The following is a 23868-nucleotide window of genomic DNA, read 5'->3' on the forward strand; positions in this document are numbered from 1 at the left end:
ACCTGTGTAAGTCTGTCACGTTATGTTATTTAGTCACGTGATTTGTTGTCACATGTTGTCCCAGAGAGCACCAGCTTAACCTATGACACGAAGCTTGACCAATGGGCTTTAGTCCAGCCCCCCCACTATATAAAGGGGCAGCTATCACAATTCTCTCTTTTCTACCATCAGCCTTTACTGAGACAGCAAACACCAGAGATCTCAGTGCAAGTGATCAGCATCTGGAAGACCCCAAAAGCTACAGTCATTCCAGTAAGTCTCAAGTCTATGTCTGCTGTCACTGAAACTAGTCAAGTCCTGCACATAGTCAAGTCAAGTCCTGCACATAGTCAAGTCCTGCACATAGTCAAGTCTAATCTCAAGTCAAGTTAATTACAAGTATACTGGTCCCGCAAGCTGCGAGGTCCTCTGGGTCCTGCCCACCTCTATGGGAATTCTGGCCTTAGCTGTGAAAATAATTCCATCTGTCTTCTACTCAGTAAAGCCTCCGTCTGACCATAACTGGTTGTGGAATCTCATTTCACCTGTAGCAAATGGGATAGCGGAGAAACCGGGCATGTGGTGTTCCGGAACCCGAAAACCACACTGGCGTCACGAACACAAGGGATTAATACCATCTGATCCCACCACTCACACCGCTACACCCGTGGTCCCGCCATATACCTGTGGGTCACCACAATCTCATATACCAGCCTGTGCAGGACATTCTGTATTAATATCCCAGGACTGATACCTATACCATACACCAGCCTGTGCAGGACATTCTGTATTAATACCGCAGGACTGATATCAATACCATATACCAGCCTGCGCAGGACATTCTGTATTAATACCCCAGGACTGATATCAATACCATATACCAGCCTGTGCAGGACATTCTGTATTAATACCCAAGGACTGATATCAATACCATATACCAGCCTGCGCAGGACATTCTGTATTAATACCCAAGGACTGAAACCTATACCATATACCAGCCTGTGCAGGACATTCTGTATTAATACCCCAGGACTGATACCTATACCATATACCAGCCTGTGCAGGACATTCTGTATTAATACCCCAGGACTGATACCTATACCATATACCAGCCTGTGCAGGACATTCTGTATTAATACCCAAGGACTGATATCAATCTCATATACCAGCCTGTGCAGGACATTCTATATTAATACCCCAGGACTGATACCTATACCATACACCAGCCTGTGCAGGACATTCTGTATTAATACCCAAGGACTGATATCAATCTCATATACCAGCCTGTGCGGGACATCCTGTATTAATACCCCAGGACTGATACCTATACCATATACCAGCCTGTGCAGGACATTCTGTATTGATACCCCAGGACTGATACCTATACCATATACCAGCCTGTGCAGGACATTCTGTATTAATACCCAAGGACTGATATCAATCTCATATACCAGCCTGTGCAGGACATTCTGTATTAATACCCCAGGACTGATACCTATACCATACACCAGCCTGTGCAGGACATTCTGTATTAATACCCAAGGACTGATATCAATCTCATATACCAGCCTGTGCGGGACATTCTGTATTAATACCCCAGGACTGATACCTATACCATATACCAGCCTGTGCAGGACATTCTGTATTGATACCCCAGGACTGATACCTATACCATATACCAGCCTGTGCAGGACATTCTGTATTAATACCCAAGGACTGATATCAATCTCATATACCAGCCTGTGCAGGACATTCTGTATTAATACCCCAGGACTGATACCTATACCATACACCAGCCTGTGCAGGACATTCTGTATTAATACCCAAGGACTGATATCAATACCATATACCAGCCTGTGCGGGACATCCTGTATTAATACCCCAGGACTGATACCTATACCATATACCAGCCTGTGCAGGACATTCTGTATTGATACCCCAGGACTGATACCTATACCATATACCAGCCTGTGCAGGACATTCTGTATTAATACCCAAGGACTGATATCAATCTCATATACCAGCCTGTGCAGGACATTCTGTATTAATACCCCAGGACTGATACCTATACCATACACCAGCCTGTGCAGGACATTCTGTATTAATACCCAAGGACTGATATCAATCTCATATACCAGCCTGTGCGGGACATTCTGTATTAATACCCCAGGACTGATACCTATACCATACACCAGCCTGTGCAGGACATTCTGTATTAATACCCCAGGACTGATACCTATACCATACACCAGCCTGTGCAGAACATTCTGTATTAATACCCCAGGACTGATACCTATACCATATACCAGCCTGTGCAGGACATTCTGTATTAATACCCCAGGACTGATACCTATACCATACACCAGCCTGTGCAGAACATTCTGTATTAATACCCCAGGACTGATACCTATACCATATACCAGCCTGTGCAGGACATTCTGTATTAATACCCCAGGACTGATACCTATACCATACACCAGCCTGTGCAGGACATTCTGTATTAATACCCCAGGACTGATACCTATACCATATACCAGCCTGTGCAGGACATTCTGTATTAATACCCCAGGACTGATATCAATACCATATACCAGCCTGTGCAGGACATTCTGTATTAATACCCCAGGACTGATACCTATACCATACACCAGCCTGTGCAGGACATTCTGTATTAATACCCCAGGACTGATATCAATACCATATACCAGCCTGTGCAGGACATTCTGTATTAATATCCCAGGACTGATACCTATACCATATACCAGCCTGTGCAGGACATTCTGTATTAATACCTATACCATACACCAGCCTGTGCAGGACATTCTGTATTAATACCCCAGGACTGATACCTATACCATACACCAGCCTGTGCAGGACATTCTGTATTAATACCCCAGGACTGATACCTATACCATATACCAGCCTTTGCAGGACATTCTGTATTAATAACCCAGGACTGATACCTATTACCATATACCAGCCTGTGCAGGACATTCTGTATTAATACCCCAGGACTGATACCTATTACCATATACCAGCCTGTGCAGGACATTCTGTATTAAAACCCCAGGACTGATACCTATTACCATATACCAGCCTGTGCAGGACATTCTGTATTAATAACCCAGGACTGATACCTATTACCATATACCAGCCTGTGCAGGACATTCTGTATTAATACCCCAGGACTGATAGCTATACCATATACCAGCCTGTGCAGGACATTCAGTATTAATACCCCAGGACTGATACCTATACCATACACCAGCCTGTGCAGGACATTCTGTATTAATACCCCAGGACTGATACCTATACCATATACCAGCCTTTGCAGGACATTCTGTATTAATAACCCAGGACTGATACCTATTACCATACACCAGCCTGTGCAGGACATTCTGTATTAATACCCAAGGACTGATATCAATCTCATATACCAGCCTGTGCGGGACATTCTGTATTAATACCCCAGGACTGATACCTATACCATATACCAGCCTGTGCAGGACATTCTGTATTAATACCCCAGGACTGATACCTATACCATATACCAGCCTTTGCAGGACATTCTGTATTAATAACCCAGGACTGATACCTATTACCATATACCAGCCTGTGCAGGACATTCTGTATTAATACCCAAGGACTGATATCAATCTCATATACCAGCCTGTGCGGGACATTCTGTATTAATACCCCAGGACTGATACCTATACCATATACCAGCCTGTGCAGGACATTCTGTATTAATACCCCAGGACTGATACCTATACCATACACCAGCCTGTGCAGGACATTCTGTATTAATACCCCAGAACTGATACCTATACCATATACCAGCCTGTGCAGGACATTCTATATTAATACCCCAGGACTGATACCTATACCATATACCAGCCTGTGCAGGACATTCTGTATTAATACCCCAGGACTGATACCTATACCATATACCAGCCTGTGCAGGACATTCTGTATTAATACCCCAGGACTGATACCTATACCATATACCAGCCTTTGCAGGACATTCTGTATTAATAACCCAGGACTGATACCTATTACCATATACCAGCCTGTGCAAGACATTCTGTATTAATACCCCAGGACTGATACCTATACCATATACCAGCCTGTGCAGGACATTCTGTATTAATAACCCAGGACTGATACCTATTACCATATACCAGCCTGTGCAGGACATTCTGTATTAATAACCCAGGACTGATACCTATACCATACACCAGCCTGTGCAGGACATTCTGTATTAATACCCCAGGACTGATACCTATACCATATACCAGCCTGTGCAGGACATTCTGTATTAATACCCCAGGACTGATACCTATACCATATACCAGTCTGTGCAGGACATTCTGTATTAATAACCCAGGACTGATACCTATACCATATACCAGCCTGTGCAGGACATTCTATATTAATACCCCAGGACTGATATCAATACCATACACCAGCCTGTGCAGGACATTCTGTATTAATACCCCAGGACTGATACCTATACCATATACCAGTCTGAGCAGGACATTCTGTATTAATACCCCAGGACTGATACGTATACCATATACCAGCCTGTGCAGGACATTCTGTATTAATACCCCAGGACTGATACCTATACCATACACCAGCCTGTGCAGGACATTCTGTATTAATACCCCAGGACTGATACCTATACCATATACCAGCCTGTGCAGGACATTCTGTATTAATACCCCAGGACTGATATCAATACCATTTACCAGCCTGTGCAGGACATTCTGTATTAATACCCCAGGACTGATACCTATACCATACACCAGCCTGTGCAGGACATTCTGTATTAATACCCCAGGACTGATATCAATACCATACACCAGCCTGTGCAGGACATTCTGTATTAATACCCCAGGACTGATACCTATACCATACACCAGCCTGTGCAGGACATTCTGTATTAATACCCCAGGACTGATACCTATACCATATACCAGCCTGTGCAGGACATTCTGTATTAATACCCCAGGACTGATATCAATACCATATACCAGCCTGTGCAGGACATTCTGTATTAATACCCCAGGACTGATACCTATACCATACACCAGCCTGTGCAGGACATTCTGTATTAATACCCCAGGACTGATATCAATACCATATACCAGCCTGTGCAGGACATTCTGTATTAATATCCCAGGACTGATACCTATACCATATACCAGCCTGTGCAGGACATTCTGTATTAATACCTATACCATACACCAGCCTGTGCAGGACATTCTGTATTAATACCCCAGGACTGATACCTATACCATACACCAGCCTGTGCAGGACATTCTGTATTAATACCCCAGGACTGATACCTATACCATATACCAGCCTTTGCAGGACATTCTGTATTAATAACCCAGGACTGATACCTATTACCATATACCAGCCTGTGCAGGACATTCTGTATTAATACCCCAGGACTGATACCTATTACCATATACCAGCCTGTGCAGGACATTCTGTATTAAAACCCCAGGACTGATACCTATTACCATATACCAGCCTGTGCAGGACATTCTGTATTAATAACCCAGGACTGATACCTATTACCATATACCAGCCTGTGCAGGACATTCTGTATTAATACCCCAGGACTGATAGCTATACCATATACCAGCCTGTGCAGGACATTCAGTATTAATACCCCAGGACTGATACCTATACCATACACCAGCCTGTGCAGGACATTCTGTATTAATACCCCAGGACTGATACCTATACCATATACCAGCCTGTGCAGGACATTCTGTATTAATAACCCAGGACTGATACCTATTACCATACACCAGCCTGTGCAGGACATTCTGTATTAATACCCAAGGACTGATATCAATCTCATATACCAGCCTGTGCGGGACATTCTGTATTAATACCCCAGGACTGATACCTATACCATATACCAGCCTTTGCAGGACATTCTGTATTAATAACCCAGGACTGATACCTATTACCATATACCAGCCTGTGCAGGACATTCTGTATTAATACCCCAGGACTGATACCTATACCATACACCAGCCTGTGCAGGACATTCTGTATTAATACCCAAGGACTGATATCAATCTCATATACCAGCCTGTGCGGGACATTCTGTATTAATACCCCAGGACTGATACCTATACCATATACCAGCCTGTGCAGGACATTCTGTATTAATACCCCAGGACTGATACCTATACCATACACCAGCCTGTGCAGGACATTCTGTATTAATACCCCAGGACTGATACCTATACCATATACCAGCCTGTGCAGGACATTCTATATTAATACCCCAGGACTGATACCTATACCATATACCAGCCTGTGCAGGACATTCTGTATTAATACCCCAGGACTGATACCTATACCATATACCAGCCTGTGCAGGACATTCTGTATTAATACCCCAGGACTGATACCTATACCATATACCAGCCTTTGCAGGACATTCTGTATTAATAACCCAGGACTGATACCTATTACCATATACCAGCCTGTGCAGGACATTCTGTATTAATACCCCAGGACTGATACCTATACCATACACCAGCCTGTGCAAGACATTCTGTATTAATACCCCAGGACTGATACCTATACCATATACCAGCCTGTGCAGGACATTCTGTATTAATAACCCAGGACTGATACCTATTACCATATACCAGCCTGTGCAGGACATTCTGTATTAATACCCCAGGACTGATACCTATACCATATACCAGCCTTTGCAGGACATTCTGTATTAATAACCCAGGACTGATACCTATTACCATATACCAGCCTGTGCAGGACATTCTGTATTAATACCCCAGGACTGATACCTATACCATACACCAGCCTGTGCAGGACATTCTGTATTAATACCCAAGGACTGATATCAATCTCATATACCAGCCTGTGCGGGACATTCTGTATTAATACCCCAGGACTGATACCTATACCATATACCAGCCTGTGCAGGACATTCTGTATTAATACCCCAGGACTGATACCTATACCATACACCAGCCTGTGCAGGACATTCTGTATTAATACCCCAGGACTGATACCTATACCATATACCAGCCTGTGCAGGACATTCTATATTAATACCCCAGGACTGATACCTATACCATATACCAGCCTGTGCAGGACATTCTGTATTAATACCCCAGGACTGATACCTATACCATATACCAGCCTGTGCAGGACATTCTGTATTAATACCCCAGGACTGATACCTATACCATATACCAGCCTTTGCAGGACATTCTGTATTAATAACCCAGGACTGATACCTATTACCATATACCAGCCTGTGCAGGACATTCTGTATTAATACCCCAGGACTGATACCTATACCATACACCAGCCTGTGCAAGACATTCTGTATTAATACCCCAGGACTGATACCTATACCATATACCAGCCTGTGCAGGACATTCTGTATTAATAACCCAGGACTGATACCTATTACCATATACCAGCCTGTGCAGGACATTCTGTATTAATAACCCAGGACTGATACCTATACCATACACCAGCCTGTGCAGGACATTCTGTATTAATACCCCAGGACTGATACCTATACCATATACCAGCATGTGCAGGACATTCTGTATTAATACCCCAGGACTGATACCTATACCATATACCAGTCTGTGCAGGACATTCTGTATTAATAACCCAGGACTGATACCTATTACCATATACCAGCCTGTGCAGGACATTCTGTATTAATACCCCAGGACTGATACCTATACCATATACCAGCCTGTGCAGGACATTCTATATTAATACCCCAGGACTGATATCAATACCATACACCAGCCTGTGCAGGACATTCTGTATTAATACCCCAGGACTGATACCTATACCATATACCAGTCTGTGCAGGACATTCTGTATTAATACCCCAGGACTGATACGTATACCATATACCAGCCTGTGCAGGACATTCTGTATTAATACCCCAGGACTGATACCTATACCATACACCAGCCTGTGCAGGACATTCTGTATTAATACCCCAGGACTGATACCTATACCATATACCAGCCTGTGCAGGACATTCTGTATTAATACCCCAGGACTGATATCAATACCATTTACCAGCCTGTGCAGGACATTCTGTATTAATACCCCAGGACTGATACCTATACCATACACCAGCCTGTGCAGGACATTCTGTATTAATACCCCAGGACTGATATCAATACCATACACCAGCCTGTGCAGGACATTCTGTATTAATACCCCAGGACTGATACCTATACCATATACCAGCCTGTGCAGGACATTCTGTATTAATACCCCAGGACTGATACCTATACCATACACCAGCCTGTGCAGGACATTCTGTATTAATACCCCAGGACTGATACCTATACCATACACCAGCCTGTGCAGGACATTCTGTATTAATACCCCAGGACTGATAACTATACCATACACCAGCCTGTGCAGGACATTCTGTATTAATACCCCAGGACTGCTTTATGTTCCAGTTTCAAGTTCTGCAACGTTTAAGAACTGTGCCTGGCCTTGTGCCCGACTCTGTCGAGAACTATTACTACATATTCTTATGTCTTTCCTAGTTGGGATTGTCTAGTGCAGAAGAACTGTACGTCCCGGATGGTCCTATAGTGTAGTTCTCGTCTCACTGCGCCGTCTTATCACCGTCCTGATTACTGCTGAATAGACAGACAGGTAGTAAAATGTCTTTCGTATCCAGTCAGGATGTTTTTCTCTTTCTGTTTCATGTAGGATGTTTTAAGTGTCTCCTGAAGCACATGAGGGCCCCGGAATTAAAGGTGGCACCTTAATAGTAAAGTTGTGGTGGAAGGAGGTGTCTGTCCGTGTCTTTGTTTGTCCCAGGGTGTGGCCACGGATGAGGATTCACACTCGTCACGGGGAGAAGAGCTAGAAGCAAAAGGGCCCCGTGGCACCGGACCGGTTATGAAATGATAGACTAAAGCAGCGACGGCTCACCTTCAGGTGTTCTGTCAGACCACAGATAGTTTCCAACCTAGTGAGACTCCTGAGCAGCAGCTAAGCTCAGGTGTGCTGTGTGTCGTGTGCTCTAAGTAAAGGCTCAGGTGTGCTGTGTGTTGTGTGCTCTAAGTAAAGGCTAAGGTGTGCTGTGTGTCGTGTGCTCTAAGTAGAGGCTCAGGTGTGCTGTGTGTTGTGTACTCAAAGTAGAGGCTCAGGTGTGCTGTGTGTTGTGTACTCAAAGTAGAGGCTCAGGTGTGCTGTGTGTTGTGTACTCAAAGTAGAGGCTCAGGTGTGCTGTGTGTCGTGTGCTCTAAGTAAAGGCTCAGGTGTGCTGTGTGTTGTGTACTCAAAGTAGAGGCTCAGGTGTGCTGTGTGTTGTGTACTCAAAGTAGAGGCTCATGTGTGCTGTGTGTTGTGTACTCAAAGTAGAGGCTCAGGTGTGCTGTGTGTCGTGTGCTCTAAGTAAAGGCTCAGGTGTGCTGTGTGTTGTGTACTCAAAGTAGAGGCTCAGGTGTGCTGTGTGTTGTGTACTCAAAGTAGAGGCTCAGGTGTGCTGTGTGTTGTGTACTCAAAGTAGAGGCTCAGGTGTGCTGTGTGTCGTGTACTCAAAGTAGAGGCTCAGGTGTGCTGTGTGTCGTGTGCTCTAAGTAAAGGCTCAGGTGTGCTGTGTGTCGTGTACTCAAAGTAGAGGCTCAGGTGTGCTGTGTGTTGTGTACTCAAAGTAGAGGCTCAGGTGTGCTGTGTGTTGTGTACTCAAAGTAGAGGCTCAGGTGTGCTGTGTGTCGTGTGCTCTAAGTAAAGGCTCAGGTGTGCTGTGTGTTGTGTGCTCTAAGTAAAGGCTAAGGTGTGCTGTGTGTCGTGTGCTCTAAGTAAAGGCTCAGGTGTGCTGTGTGTTGTGTACTCAAAGTAGAGGCTCAGGTGTGCTGTGTGTTGTGTACTCAAAGTAGAGGCTCAGGTGTGCTGTGTGTTGTGTACTCAAAGTAGAGGCTCAGGTGTGCTGTGTGTCGTGTGCTCTAAGTAAAGGCTCAGGTGTGCTGTGTGTTGTGTACTCAAAGTAGAGGCTCAGGTGTGCTGTGTGTTATGTGCTCTAAGTAAAGGCCTACTCCAGCTTTAATCCTTCTACTAGTTGTCCTACAAGGTTCATTCGCAGGAGGAATTCATGCCCCTGCAGAAAAGGAACCCCTATAGGTAGTTTACTTCCTGTATATAGGACCCCCCTGTAAGTAGTTACCTTCCTGTATATAGGACCTCCTGTAGGTAGGTTACTTCTGTATAAAGGACCCCCTGTAGGTTGGTTACTTCTGTATATAGGACTCCCTGTAGGTTGGTTACTTCCTGTATATAGGACCCCCTGTAGGTTGGTTACTTCTGTATATAGGACCCCCTGTAGGTAGGTTACTTCCTGTATATAGGACCCCCTATAGGTAGGTTACTTCTTGTATATAGGACCCTCCTGTAGGTAGTTTACTTCCTGTATCTAGGACCCCCTGTAGGTAGGTTACTTCCTGTATATTGGACCCCCTGTAGGTAGGTTACTTCCAGTATATAGGACCTCCTGTAGGTAGGTTACTTCCTGTATATAGGACCCCCTGTAGGTAGGTTACTTCCTGTATATTGTACCCCCTGTAGGTAGGTTACTTCCTGTATGTAGGACCCCCTGTATGTAGGTTACTTCCTGTATATAGGACCCCCTGTAGGTAGGTTACATCCTGTATATAGGACCCCCTGTAGGTAGGTTACTTCCTGTATATAGGACCCCCTGTATGTAGGTTACTTCCTGTATATAGGACCGCCTGTAGGTAGGTTACATCCTGTATATAGGACCCCCCCTGTAGGTAGGTTACTTCCTGTATATAGGACCCCCTGTAGGTAGGTTACTTCCTGTATAAGGGACCCCCTGTAGGTAAGTTACTTCCTGTATATAGGACCCCCTGTAGGTAGGTTACTTCCTGTATATAGGACCCCCTGTAGGTAGGTTACATCTTGTATATAGGACCACCCTGTAGGTAGGTTACTTCCTGTGTCTAGGACCCCATGTAGGTAGGTTACTTCCTGTATCTAGGACCCCTTGTAGGTAGGTTACTTCCTGTATATAGGACCCCCTGTAAGTAGGTTACTTCCTGTATATAGGACCCCCTGTAGGTAGGTTACATCTTGTATATAGGACCACCCTGTAGGTAGGTTACTTCCTGTGTCTAGGACCCCATGTAGGTAGGTTACTTCCTGAATATAGGACCCCCTGTAGGTAGGTTACTTCCTGTATATAGGACCCCCTGTAAGTAGGTTACTTCCTGTATATAGGACCCCCTGTAGGTAGGTTACTTCCTGTATATAGGACCCCCTGTAGGTAGGTTACTTCCTGTATATAGGACCCCCTGTAGGTTGGTTACTTCCTGTATATCGAACCCGCTGTAGGTAGTTTTCTTCCTGTATATAGGACCCCCTGTAGGTTGGTTACTTTCTGTATCTAGGACCCCCTTTAGGTTGGTCACTTCCTGTATCTAGGACCCCCTGTAGGTTGGTTACTTCCTGTATCTAGGACCCCCTGTAGGTAGGTTACTTTCTGTATATAGGACCCCCTGTAGGTAGGTTACTTCCTGTATCTAGGACCCCCTGTAGGTTGCTTACTTCCTGTATCTAGGACCCCCTGTAGGTAGGTTACTTTCTGTATATAGGACCCCCTGTAGGTAGGTTACTTCCTGCATATAGGACCCCCTGTAGGTAGGTTACTTCCTGTATCTAGGACCCCCTGTAGGTAGGTTACTTACTGTATATAGGACCCCCTATAGGTAGGTTACTTCTTGTATATAGGACCCTCCTGTAGGTAGTTTACTTCCTGTATCTAGGACCCCCTGTAGGTAGGTTACTTCCTGTATATTGGACCCCCTATAGGTAGGTTACTTCCAGTATATAGGACCTCCTGTAGGTAGGTTACTTCCTGTATATAGGACCCCCTGTAGGTAGGTTACTTCCTGTATCTAGGACCCCCTGTAGGTAGGTTACTTTCTGTATATAGGACCCCCTGTAGGTAGGTTACTTCCTGCATATAGGACCCCCTGTAGGTTGGTTACTTCCTGTATATAGGACCCCCGGTAGGTTGGTTACTTCCTGTATCTAGGTCCTCCTGTAGGTTGGTTACTTCCTGTATATAGGACCCCCTGTAGGTTGGTTACTTCCTGTATATAGGACCCCCGGTAGGTTGGTTATTTCCTGTATTTAGGATCTCCTGTAGGTAGGTTACTTCCTGTATATAGGACTCCCTGTAGGTAGGTTACTTCCTGTATATAGGACCCCCTGTAGGTAGGTTACTTCCTGTATATAGGACCCCCTGTAGGTAGGTTACTTCCTGTATATTGGACCCCCTGTAGGTAGGTTACTTCCAGTATATAGGAGCTCCTGTAGGTAGGTTACTTCCTGTATATAGGACCCCCTGTAGGTAGGTTACTTCCTGTATATTGGACCCCCTGTAGGTAGGTTACTTCCTGTATATTGGACCCCCTGTAGGTAGTTTATTTCCTGTATATAGGACCCCCTGTAGGTAGGTTACTTCCTGTATATAGGACCCCCTGTAGGTAGGTTACTTCCCGTATATAGGACCCCTGTAGGTAGGTTACTTCCTGTATATAGGACCCCTGTATATTGTACCCCCTGTAGGTAGGTTACTTCCTGTATATAGGACCCCCGGTAGGTAGGTTACTTCCTGTATATAGGACCCCCTCTTTTCCCTCTCCCGTTTTCTCGCACATATTATACAGTGACGCCATTTGCCATTTTGCATGTTCTTCAGACTATTTGAATAATGATTTCCATGTGTCCCGGCTGTGAGGGTCATGATCAGAAGAAAGCATGGGAAGTGATGTTCTGCAGAGAGGTCAGGTGTAATAATCTGCAGAAGGGTCAGAGGAGTAATAATCTGCAGAGGGGTCAGAGGAGTAATAATCTGCAGAGAGGTCAGAGGTGTAATAATCCGCAGAGGGGTCAGAGGTGTAATAATCTGCAGAGAGGTCAGAGGTGTAATAATCCACAGAGGGGTCAGAGGTGTAATAATCCGCAGAGGGGTCAGAGGTGTAATAATCTGCAGAGGGGTCAGAGGAGTAATAATCTGCAGAGGGGTCAGAGGAGTAATAATCTGCAGAGGGGTCAGAGGAGTAATAATCTGCAGAGAGGTCAGAGGTGTAATAATCCGCAGAGGGGTCAGAGGAGTAATAATCTGCAGAGGGGTCAGAGGAGTAATAATCTGCAGAGAGGTCAGAGGTGTAATAATCCGAAGAGGGGTCAGAGGTGTAATAATCCGCAGAGGGGTCAGAGGTGTAATAATCCGCAGAGGGGTCAGAGGGGTAATAATCTGCAGAGGGGTCAGAGGTGTTATAATCCGCAGAGAGGTCAGAGGGGTAATAATCTGCAGAGAGGTCAGAGGTGTAATAATCTGCAGAGAGGTCAGAGGTGTAATAATCTGCAGAGAGGTCAGAGGTGTAATAATCTGCAGAGAGGTCAGAGGTGTAATAATCTGCAGAGAGGTCAGAGGTGTAATAATCTGCAGAGGGGTCAGAGGTGTAATAATCTGCAGAGGGGTCAGAGGTGTAATAATCTGCAGAGAGGTCAGAGGTGTAATAATCTGCAGAGAGGTCAGAGGTGTAATAATCTGCAGAGGGGTCAGAGGTGTAATAATCTGCAGAGAGGTCAGAGGTGTAATAATCTGCAGAGGGGTCAGAGGTGTAATAATCTGCAGAGAGGTCAGAGGTGTAATAATCTGCAGAGGGGTCAGAGGTGTTATAATCCGCAGAGAGGTCAGAGGGGTAATAATCTGCAGAGAGGTCAGAGGTGTAATAATCTGCAGAGAGGTCAGAGGTGTAATAATCTGCAGAGAGGTCAGAGGTGTAATAATCTGCAGAGAGGTCAGAGGTGTAATAATCTGCAGAGAGGTCAGAGGTGTAATAATCTGCAGAGGGGTCAGAGGTGTAATAATCTGCAGAGGGGTCAGAGGTGTAATAATCTGCAGAGAGGTCAGAGGTGTAATAATCCGCAGAGAGGTCAGAGGTGTAATAATCTGCAGAGAGGTCAGAGGTGTAATAATCTGCAGAGAGGTCAGAGGTGTAATAATCTGCAGAGGGGTCAGAGGTGTAATAATCTGCAGAGAGGTCAGAGGTGTAATAATCCGCAGAGAGGTCAGAGGTGTAATAATCTGCAGAGAGGTCAGAGGTGTAATAATCTGCAGAGAGGTCAGAGGTGTAATAATCTGCAGAGGCATCCCACCAAGACACCCCTCCACCATGACACCCGACCCCTCCTCTCCACCATGACACCCCGAACCCTCCTCTCCACCATGACACCCCGACCCCTCCCCTCCACCATGACACCCTGACCCCTCCTCTCCACCATGACACCCCGACCCCTCCTCTCCACCATGACACCCCGACCCCTCCTCTCCACCATGACACCCCGACCCCTCCTCTCCACCATGACACCCCGACCCCTCCCCTCCACCATGAGACCCCGACCCCTCCTCTCCACCATGACACCCTGACCCCTCCTCTCCACCATGACACCCGACCCCTCCCCTCCACCATGACACCCCGACCCCTCCTCTCCACCATGACACCCCAAACCCCTCCCCTCCACCATGACCCCCCGACCCCTCCCCTCCACCATGACACCCGACCCCTCCCCTCCACCATGACACCCCGACCCCTCCCCTCCACCATGACACCCCCGACCTCTCCTCTCCACCATGACACCCCGACCGCTCCCCTCCACCATGACACCCCGACCCCTCCCCTTCACTATGACACCCCGACCCCTCCCCTCCACCATGACACCCCTCCCCTTCCTCTCCACCATGACACCCCGACCCCTCCCCTCCACCATGACACCCCCGACTTCTCCCCTCCACCATGACACCCTGACCCCTCCACTCCCCCATGAAACCCCGACCCCTCCCCTCCACCATGACACCCCCGACCCTTCCTCTCCACCATGAAACCCCGACCCCTCCCCTCCACCATGACACCCCCGACCCCTCCTCTCCACCATGACACCCCGACCCTTCCTCTCCACCATGACACCCCAAACCCCTCCCCTCCACCATGACACCCCGACCCCTCCTCTCCACCATGACACCCCGACCCCTCCCCTCCACCATGACACCCGACCCGTCCTCCATGAAACTCCGCCCCCTCCCCTCCTCCATGACACCCCGACCCCTCCTCTCCACCATGACACCCCAACCCCTCCCATCCACCATGACATCCCGACCCCTCCCCTCCACCATGACACCCCGACCCCTCCCCTCCACCATGAGACCCCGACCCCTCCTCTCCACCATGACACCCTGACCCCTCCTCTCCACCATGACACCCGACCCCTCCTCTCCACCATGACACCCGACCCCTCCCCTCCACCATGACACCCCGACCCCTCCTCTCCACCATGACACCCCGACCCCTCCTCTCCACCATGACACCCCGACCCCTCCCCTCCACCATGACACCCCGACCCTTCCACTCCACCATGACACCCCAAACCCCTCCCCTCCACCATGACCCCCCGACCCCTCCCCTCCACCATGACACCCCCGACCTCTCCTCTCCACCATGACACCCCGACCGCTCCCCTTCACTATGACACCCCGACCCCTCCCCTCCACCATGACACCCCTCCCCTTCCTCTCCACCATGACACCCCGACCCCTCCCCTCCACCATGACACCCCCGACCTCTCCCCTCCACCATGACACCCCCGACCTCTCCCCTCCACCATGACACCCTGACCCCTCCACTCCCCCATGAAACCCCGACCCCTCCCCTCCACCATGACACCCCCGACCCTTCCTCTCCACCATGAAACCCCGACCCCTCCCCTCCACCATGACACCCCCGACCCCTCCTCTCCACCATGACACCCCGACCCTTACTCTCCACCATGACACCCCAAACCCCACCCCTCCACCATGACACCCCGACCCCTCCTCTCCACCATGACACCCCGACCCTTCCCCTCCACCATGACACCCCGACCCCTCCTCTCCACCATGACACCCGGCCCCTCCTCTCCACCATGACACCCCGACCCCTCCTCTCCACCATGACACCCCGACCCCTCCCCTCGACCATGAAACCCCCGGCCCCTCTCCTCCACCATGACACCCCGACCCCTCCTCTCCACCATGACACCCTGACCCCTCCTCTCCACCATGACACCCCGACTCCTCCCCTCGACCATGACACCCCCGACCCCTCCTCTCCACCATTACACCCCGACCCCTCCCCTCCACCATGATACCCCGACCCCTCCCCTCCACCATGATACCCCGACCCTTCCTGTCACCAGAGGGTTCATGTACGAGGTCAAACGGGGCCGATCCTCTCCTCTCTATCACCAGATGTCACCTCCATAGGTCTCTGCGTCCATCATACAAGTGGTTTTCAGAGACATGGGTCAGAGGGTCGGGGGTCCTCACAGCAGTCAGAACCCTCCCCCCGAGAACGTTACTGATATATAACTCCAGATCACATCAGATGACAGAAATAAGTGAACCCCCACCCACCCTTCACCCAATATACTGATATTTTCTACACTTCATGTTTGGGGGGTCGGAGTTCTATGCAGCAATCTGAACCCTCCCCACGATAACGTTACTTATATTTTCTACACGTCATGGTCGGGGGGTCGGAGTTCTACGCTGCGGTTTGAACCCTCCCCCCGATAACATTATGGATATTTTCTACACTTGATGGTTGGGGGGTCGGAGTTCTACACAGCAGTCTGAACCCTCCCCCCGATAACGTTACGGATATTTTCTACACTTCATGGTTGGGGGGTCGGAGTTCTACGCACCGATCTGAACCCTCCCCCCCCCCCCCCCAATAACGTTACGGATATTTTCTACATTTCATGGTTGGGGGGTCGGAGTTCTACGCAGCGATCTGAACCCTCCCCCCCCCCCAAATACCGTTACGGATATTTTCTACACTTCATGGTTGGGGGGTCGGAGTTCTACGCAGCGATCTGAACCCTCCTCCCCCCCCCCAATAACGTTTCGGATATTTTCTACACTTCATGGAATCCTGGAACGTTTATAATAAAGCCGTGTACCTGAAGGTGAAGGACATCTACCTGGAATGGCGGTACTCACCACTGAGAAGTTCTTGGGTCCACATTCTCGGTTGCGGTAGCGACATTCCAGCATCATGTCCTCCATTTTGTGACCCGTTCGCTCGTAGAATTCTTTGAGTGAGAAGGGTCGGTCGGGTTCGCTGCTGTTCTGGATCACGTCCTTCAGCTCCTCCATGTCCTTCCGCAGCCCCAGCAGGTCCCCCATGTAATCCAGGTCCCGGGCGGTCAGCTGCGACAGACGAAACTTGTTGTAGTTGCAGATGGTGATGGCCGGGAAGGTCATGAGGGTGCTCTCCATCTCATCCAGCGTGGTGACATGGTGGAACTCCGAGTAATAGATGATCCGATCGGCTACTTGGAAGAGAAAACAGCTGAGAGAGGACAGAAAGGCGCACGCCCAAAACACCCGTCTGGGGGTGACCCCACCGGGCAGGAAGACGTGGCTGATCCCATGCAGGGTAGAGTTACTGGCAAACACCGTGAGGTCGGAAGCCTTCTCATTGTTCTCTTCCTCCTCGTCTGGTGGAGGCTTCACAATATCCATAGGAGGTCGACTTGTCTCCACACAGAGGATCTGGAGAAATTGTGGGACCTCTGGGCTGGGGCTGCCGGCTGTGGGACCTCTGGGCTGGGGCTGCCGGCTGTGGGACTTCTGGGCTGGGGCTGCCGGCTGTGGGACCTCTGGGCTGGGGCTGCCGGCTGTGGGACTTCTGGGCTGGGGCTGCCGGCTGTGGGACCTCTGGGCTGGGGCTGCCGGCTGTGGGACCTCTGGGCTGGGGCTGCCGGTTGTGGGACCTCTGGGCTGGGACTGCCGGTTGTGGGACCTCTGGGCTGGGACTGCCGGTTGTGGGACCTCTGGGCTGGGACTGCCGGTTGTGGGACCTCTGGGCTGGGGCTTCCAGCTGTGGGACTTCTGGGCTGGGACTGCCGGTTGTGGGACCTCTGGGCTGGGACTGCCGGTTGTGGGACCTCTGGGCTGGGACTGCCGGTTGTGGGACCTCTGGGCTGGGACTGCCGGTTGTGGGACCTCTGGGCTGGGGCTTCTAGCTGTGGGACTTCTGGGCTGGGACTGCCGGTTGTGGGACCTCTGGGCTGGGACTGCCGGTTGTGGGACCTCTGGGCTGGGACTGCCGGTTGTGGGACCTCTGGGCTGGGACTGCTGCAGATGAGGACGCCCAGGTGTCTGACGGGATGATAGGGAAGTTTGTGGCTTCTGGTCTGATGAGGAGGAGGAGGGGGCGAAGCTATTAGAGGGAGAAGATGAAGGACCACAGAAAATAATGGATCAGAACGAAACCAAATACATCAGTCCTGAGGGACCGAGATCAGGAGGGGGGAGGCGAGACCCTGCGTGAGGGAAAGAGACAGAAAGACGATTCCAGACCACGAGACCAGAGTAGAGAGACCACCCCGAGAGCAGGAAACTCTCATAGGGCACAGAGGTGTAATAGTCTGCAGGAAATATCACTGTGTATCAGGAGGTAGAGAGGACAGAGTGATGTTCTGCAGAGAGGTCAGAGGTCTAATAATCTGCAGGATATATCACTGTGTATCAGGAGGTAGAGGACAGAGTGATGTTCTGCAGAGAGGTCAGTGGTGTAATAATCTGCAGGATATATCACTGTGTATCAGGAGGTAGAGAGAACAGAGCGATGTTCTGCAGAGAGGTCAGTGGTGTAATAATCTGCAGAATATATCACTATGTATCAGGAGGTAGAGGACAGAGCAATGTTCTGCAGAGAGGTCAGAGGTCTAATAATCTGCAGGATATATCACTGTGTATCAGGAGGTAGAGGACAGAGTGATGTTCTGCAGAGAGGTCAGTGGTGTAATAATCTGCAGGATATCTCACTGTGTATCAGGAGGTAGAGGACAGAGCGATGTTCTGCAGAGAGGTCAGTGGTGTAATAATCTGCAGGATATATCACTATGTATCAGGAGGTAGAGGACAGAGCGATGTTTTGCAGAGAGGTCAGAGGTCTAATAATCTGCAGGATATATCACTGTGTATCAGGAGGTAGAGAACAGAGGGATGTTCTGCAGAGAGGTCAGTGGTGTAATAATCTGCAGGATATCTCACTGTGTATCAGGAGGTAGAGGACAGAGCGATGTTCTGCAGAGAGGTCAGTGGTGTAATAATCTGCAGGATATATCACTATGTATCAGGAGGTAGAGAGGACAGAGCGATGTTCTGCAGAGAGGTCAGTGGTGTAATAATCTGCAGGATATATCACTGTGTATCAAGAGGTAGAGAGGACAGAGCGATGTTCTGCAGAGAGGTCAGAGGTGTAATAATCTGCAGGATATATCACTGTGTATCAGGAGGTAGAGAGGACAGAGCGATGTTCTGCAGAGAGGTCAGTGGTGTAATAATCTGCAGGATATATCACTGTGTATCAAGAGGTAGAGAGAACAGAGCAATGTTCTGCAGAGAGGTCAGAGGTGTAATAATCTGCAGGATATATCACTGTGTATCAGGAGGTAGAGAGGACAGAGCGATGTTCTGCAGAGAGGTCAGTGGTGTAATAATCTGCAGGATATATCACTGTATCAGGAGGTAGAGAGGACAGAGCGATGTTCTGCAGAGAGGTCAGAGGTGTAATAATCTGCAGGATATATCACTGTGTATCAGGAGGTAGAGAGGACAGAGCGATGTTCTGCAGAGAGGTCAGTGGTGTAATAATCTGCAGGATATATCACTATGTATCAGGAGGTAGAGAGGACAGAGCGATATTCTGCAGAGAGGTCAGTGGTGTAATAATCTGCAGGATATATCACTGTGTATCAGGAGGTAGAGGACAGAGCGATGTTCTGCAGAGAGGTCAGTGGTGTAATAATCTGCAGGATATATCACTGTGTATCAGGAGGTAGAGAGAACAGAGCAATGTTCTGCAGAGAGGTCAGTGGTGTAATAATCTGCAGGATATATCACTGTGTATCAGGAGCTAGAGGACAGAGCGATGTTCTGCAGAGAGGTCAGTGGTGTAATAATCTGCAGGATATATCACTATGTATCAGGAGGTAGAGAGGACAGAGCGATGTTCTGCAGAGAGGTCAGTGGTGTAATAATCTGCAGGATATATCACTGTATCAGGAGGTAGAGAGGACAGAGCGATGTTCTGCAGAGAGGTCAGTGGTGTAATAATCTGCAGGATATATCACTGTGTATCAGGAGGTAGAGAGGACAGAGCGATGTTCTGCAGAGAGGTCAGTGGTGTAATAATCTGCAGGATATATCACTGTGTATCAGGAGGTAGAGAGGACAGAGCGATGTTCTGCAGAGAGGTCAGTGGTGTAATAATCTGCAGGATATATCACTGTGTATCAGGAGGTAGAGGACAGAGTGATGTTCTGCAGAGAGGTCAGTGGTGTAATAATCTGCAGGATATATCACTATGTATCAGGAGGTAGAGGACAGAGTGATGTTCTGCAGAGAGGTCAGAGGTGTAATAATCTGCAGGATATATCACTATGTATCAGGAGGTAGAGAGGACAGAGCGATGTTCTGCAGAGAGGTCAGTGGTGTAATAATCTGCAGGATATATCACTGTATCAGGAGGTAGAGAGGACAGAGCGATGTTCTGCAGAGAGGTCAGTGGTGTAATAATCTGCAGGATATATCACTGTGTATCAGGAGGTAGAGGACAGAGTGATGTTCTGCAGAGAGGTCAGTGGTGTAATAATCTGCAGGATATATCACTGTGTATCAGGAGGTAGAGGACAGAGTGATGTTCTGCAGAGAGGTCAGTGGTGTAATAATCTGCAGGATATATCACTGTGTATCAGGAGGTAGAGGACAGAGCGATGTTCTGCAGAGAGGTCAGTGGTGTAATAATCTGCAGGATATATCACTATGTATCAGGAGGTAGAGGACAGAGCGATGTTTTGCAGAGAGGTCAGTGGTGTAATAATCTGCAGGATATATCACTGTGTATCAGGAGGTAGAGGACAGTGCAATGTTCTGCAGAGAGGTCAGTGGTGTAATAATCTGCAGGATATATCACTATGTATCAGGAGGTAGAGAGGACAGAGCGATGTTCTGCAGAGAGGTCAGTGGTGTAATAATCTGCAGGATATATCACTGTGTATCAAGAGGTAGAGAGGACAGAGCGATGTTCTGCAGAGAGGTCAGAGGTGTAATAATCTGCAGGATATATCACTGTGTATCAGGAGGTAGAGAGGACAGAGCGATGTTCTGCAGAGAGGTCAGTGGTGTAATAATCTGCAGGATATATCACTGTGTATCAAGAGGTAGAGAGAACAGAGCAATGTTCTGCAGAGAGGTCAGAGGTGTAATAATCTGCAGGATATATCACTGTGTATCAGGAGGTAGAGAGGACAGAGCGATGTTCTGCAGAGAGGTCAGTGGTGTAATAATCTGCAGGATATATCACTGTATCAGGAGGTAGAGAGGACAGAGCGATGTTCTGCAGAGAGGTCAGAGGTGTAATAATCTGCAGGATATATCACTGTGTATCAGGAGGTAGAGAGGACAGAGCGATGTTCTGCAGAGAGGTCAGTGGTGTAATAATCTGCAGGATATATCACTATGTATCAGGAGGTAGAGAGGACAGAGCGATGTTCTGCAGAGAGGTCAGTGGTGTAATAATCTGCAGGATATATCACTGTGTATCAGGAGGTAGAGGACAGAGTGATGTTCTGCAGAGAGGTCAGTGGTGTAATAATCTGCAGGATATATCACTGTGTATCAGGAGGTAGAGAGAACAGAGCAATGTTCTGCAGAGAGGTCAGTGGTGTAATAATCTGCAGGATATATCACTGTGTATCAGGAGCTAGAGGACAGAGCGATGTTCTGCAGAGAGGTCAGTGGTGTAATAATCTGCAGGATATATCACTATGTATCAGGAGGTAGAGAGGACAGAGCGATGTTCTGCAGAGAGGTCAGTGGTGTAATAATCTGCAGGATATATCACTGTATCAGGAGGTAGAGAGGACAGAGCGATGTTCTGCAGAGAGGTCAGTGGTGTAATAATCTGCAGGATATATCACTGTGTATCAGGAGGTAGAGAGGACAGAGCGATGTTCTGCAGAGAGGTCAGTGGTGTAATAATCTGCAGGATATATCACTGTGTATCAGGAGGTAGAGAGGACAGAGCGATGTTCTGCAGAGAGGTCAGTGGTGTAATAATCTGCAGGATATATCACTGTGTATCAGGAGGTAGAGGACAGAGTGATGTTCTGCAGAGAGGTCAGTGGTGTAATAATCTGCAGGATATATCACTATGTATCAGGAGGTAGAGGACAGAGTGATGTTCTGCAGAGAGGTCAGAGGTGTAATAATCTGCAGGATATATCACTATGTATCAGGAGGTAGAGAGGACAGAGCGATGTTCTGCAGAGAGGTCAGTGGTGTAATAATCTGCAGGATATATCACTGTATCAGGAGGTAGAGAGGACAGAGCGATGTTCTGCAGAGAGGTCAGTGGTGTAATAATCTGCAGGATATATCACTGTGTATCAGGAGGTAGAGGACAGAGTGATGTTCTGCAGAGAGGTCAGTGGTGTAATAATCTGCAGGATATATCACTGTGTATCAGGAGGTAGAGGACAGAGTGATGTTCTGCAGAGAGGTCAGTGGTGTAATAATCTGCAGGATATATCACTGTGTATCAGGAGGTAGAGGACAGAGTGATGTTCTGCAGAGAGGTCAGTGGTGTAATAATCTGCAGGATATATCACTGTGTATCAGGAGGTAGAGGACAGAGTGATGTTCTGCAGAGAGGTCAGTGGTGTAATAATCTGCAGGATATATCACTGTATCAGGAGGTAGAGAGGACAGAGCGATGTTCTGCAGAGAGGTCAGTGGTGTAATAATCTGCAGGATATATCACTGTATCAGGAGGTAGAGAGGACAGAGCGATGTTCTGCAGAGAGGTCAGTGGTGTAATAATCTGCAGGATATATCACTGTGTATCAGGAGGTAGAGGACAGTGCAATGTTCTGCAGAGAGGTCAGTGGTGTAATAATCTGCAGGATATATCTGTGGTGTCCCAGTACCGTATTGCATCCAGTGCCTAGTGTGTCCACAGAGTAACTACGCTCAGGTAGGGTTCCTCAGGTGGGACAGCCCCTAGTCGCCTCTCCTTAAGTTTAACGTGTATATTAATAAATGTATATATTAGTAATTCTATCTATATTATATAGTAATGTATAGTACTTACCTTGTTCAGCATCGCAGGACCTTTGGTCATGTGACCATGCTAGTAATCTCTATGATATTTTGCAGGACCTTTGGTCATGTGACCATGCTAGTAACCTCTATGGTATTTTGCAGGACCTTTGGTCATGTGACCATGCTAGTTACCTCTATGGTATTTTGCAGGACCTTTGGTCATGTGACCATGCTAGTAACCTCTATGATATTTTGCAGGACCTTTGGTCATGTGACCATGCTTGTTACCTCTATGGTATTTTGCAGGACCTTTGGTCATGTGACCATGCTAGTTACCTCTATGGTATTTTGCAGGACCTTTGGTCATGTGACCATGCTAGTTACCTCTATGGTATTTTGCAGGACCTTTGGTCATGTGACCATGCTAGTTACCTCTATGGTATTTTGCAGGACCTTTGGTCATGTGACCATGCTAGTAACCTCTATGATATTTTGCAGGACCTTTGGTCATGTGACCATGCTAGTAACCTCTATGGTATTTTGCAGGACCTTTGGTCATGTGACCATGCTAGTAACCTCTATGGTATTTTGCAGGACCTTTGGTCATGTGACCATGCTAGTTACCTCTATGATATGTTGCAGGAACTATG

The 23868-nt window shown here is 48.0% G+C and overlaps 1 protein-coding gene across 4 annotated transcripts in view; it reads right to left on the reverse strand.

Moving 5' to 3' along the window:
• Positions 1 to 23367, reverse strand: part of LOC130331005 (acid-sensing ion channel 1C-like) — a 186301-nt gene extending 162934 nt beyond the window's left edge. Inside the window, exons 1-2 of one of the 4 annotated variants that reach the window (XM_056553661.1) lie at positions 23104 to 23128; positions 17105 to 17436 (exon numbers count right to left, since the gene is read on the reverse strand). In XM_056553661.1, coding sequence (XP_056409636.1) covers positions 17105 to 17436; positions 23104 to 23113 — 342 coding nt within the window. In that variant the 5' untranslated portion in view covers positions 23114 to 23128. Of the gene's footprint in view, positions 1 to 17104; positions 18415 to 23103; positions 23129 to 23267 lie in introns of those variants that run through there. The other 3 variants (XM_056553662.1, XM_056553660.1, XM_056553659.1) reach the window with 3 other exon arrangements.
• Between the last annotated feature and the right edge of the window lie 501 nt (positions 23368 to 23868).

Source organism: Hyla sarda, unplaced genomic scaffold (assembly GCF_029499605.1).
Source record: "Hyla sarda isolate aHylSar1 unplaced genomic scaffold, aHylSar1.hap1 scaffold_345, whole genome shotgun sequence".
Taxonomy (NCBI): Eukaryota; Metazoa; Chordata; class Amphibia; order Anura; family Hylidae; genus Hyla; species Hyla sarda.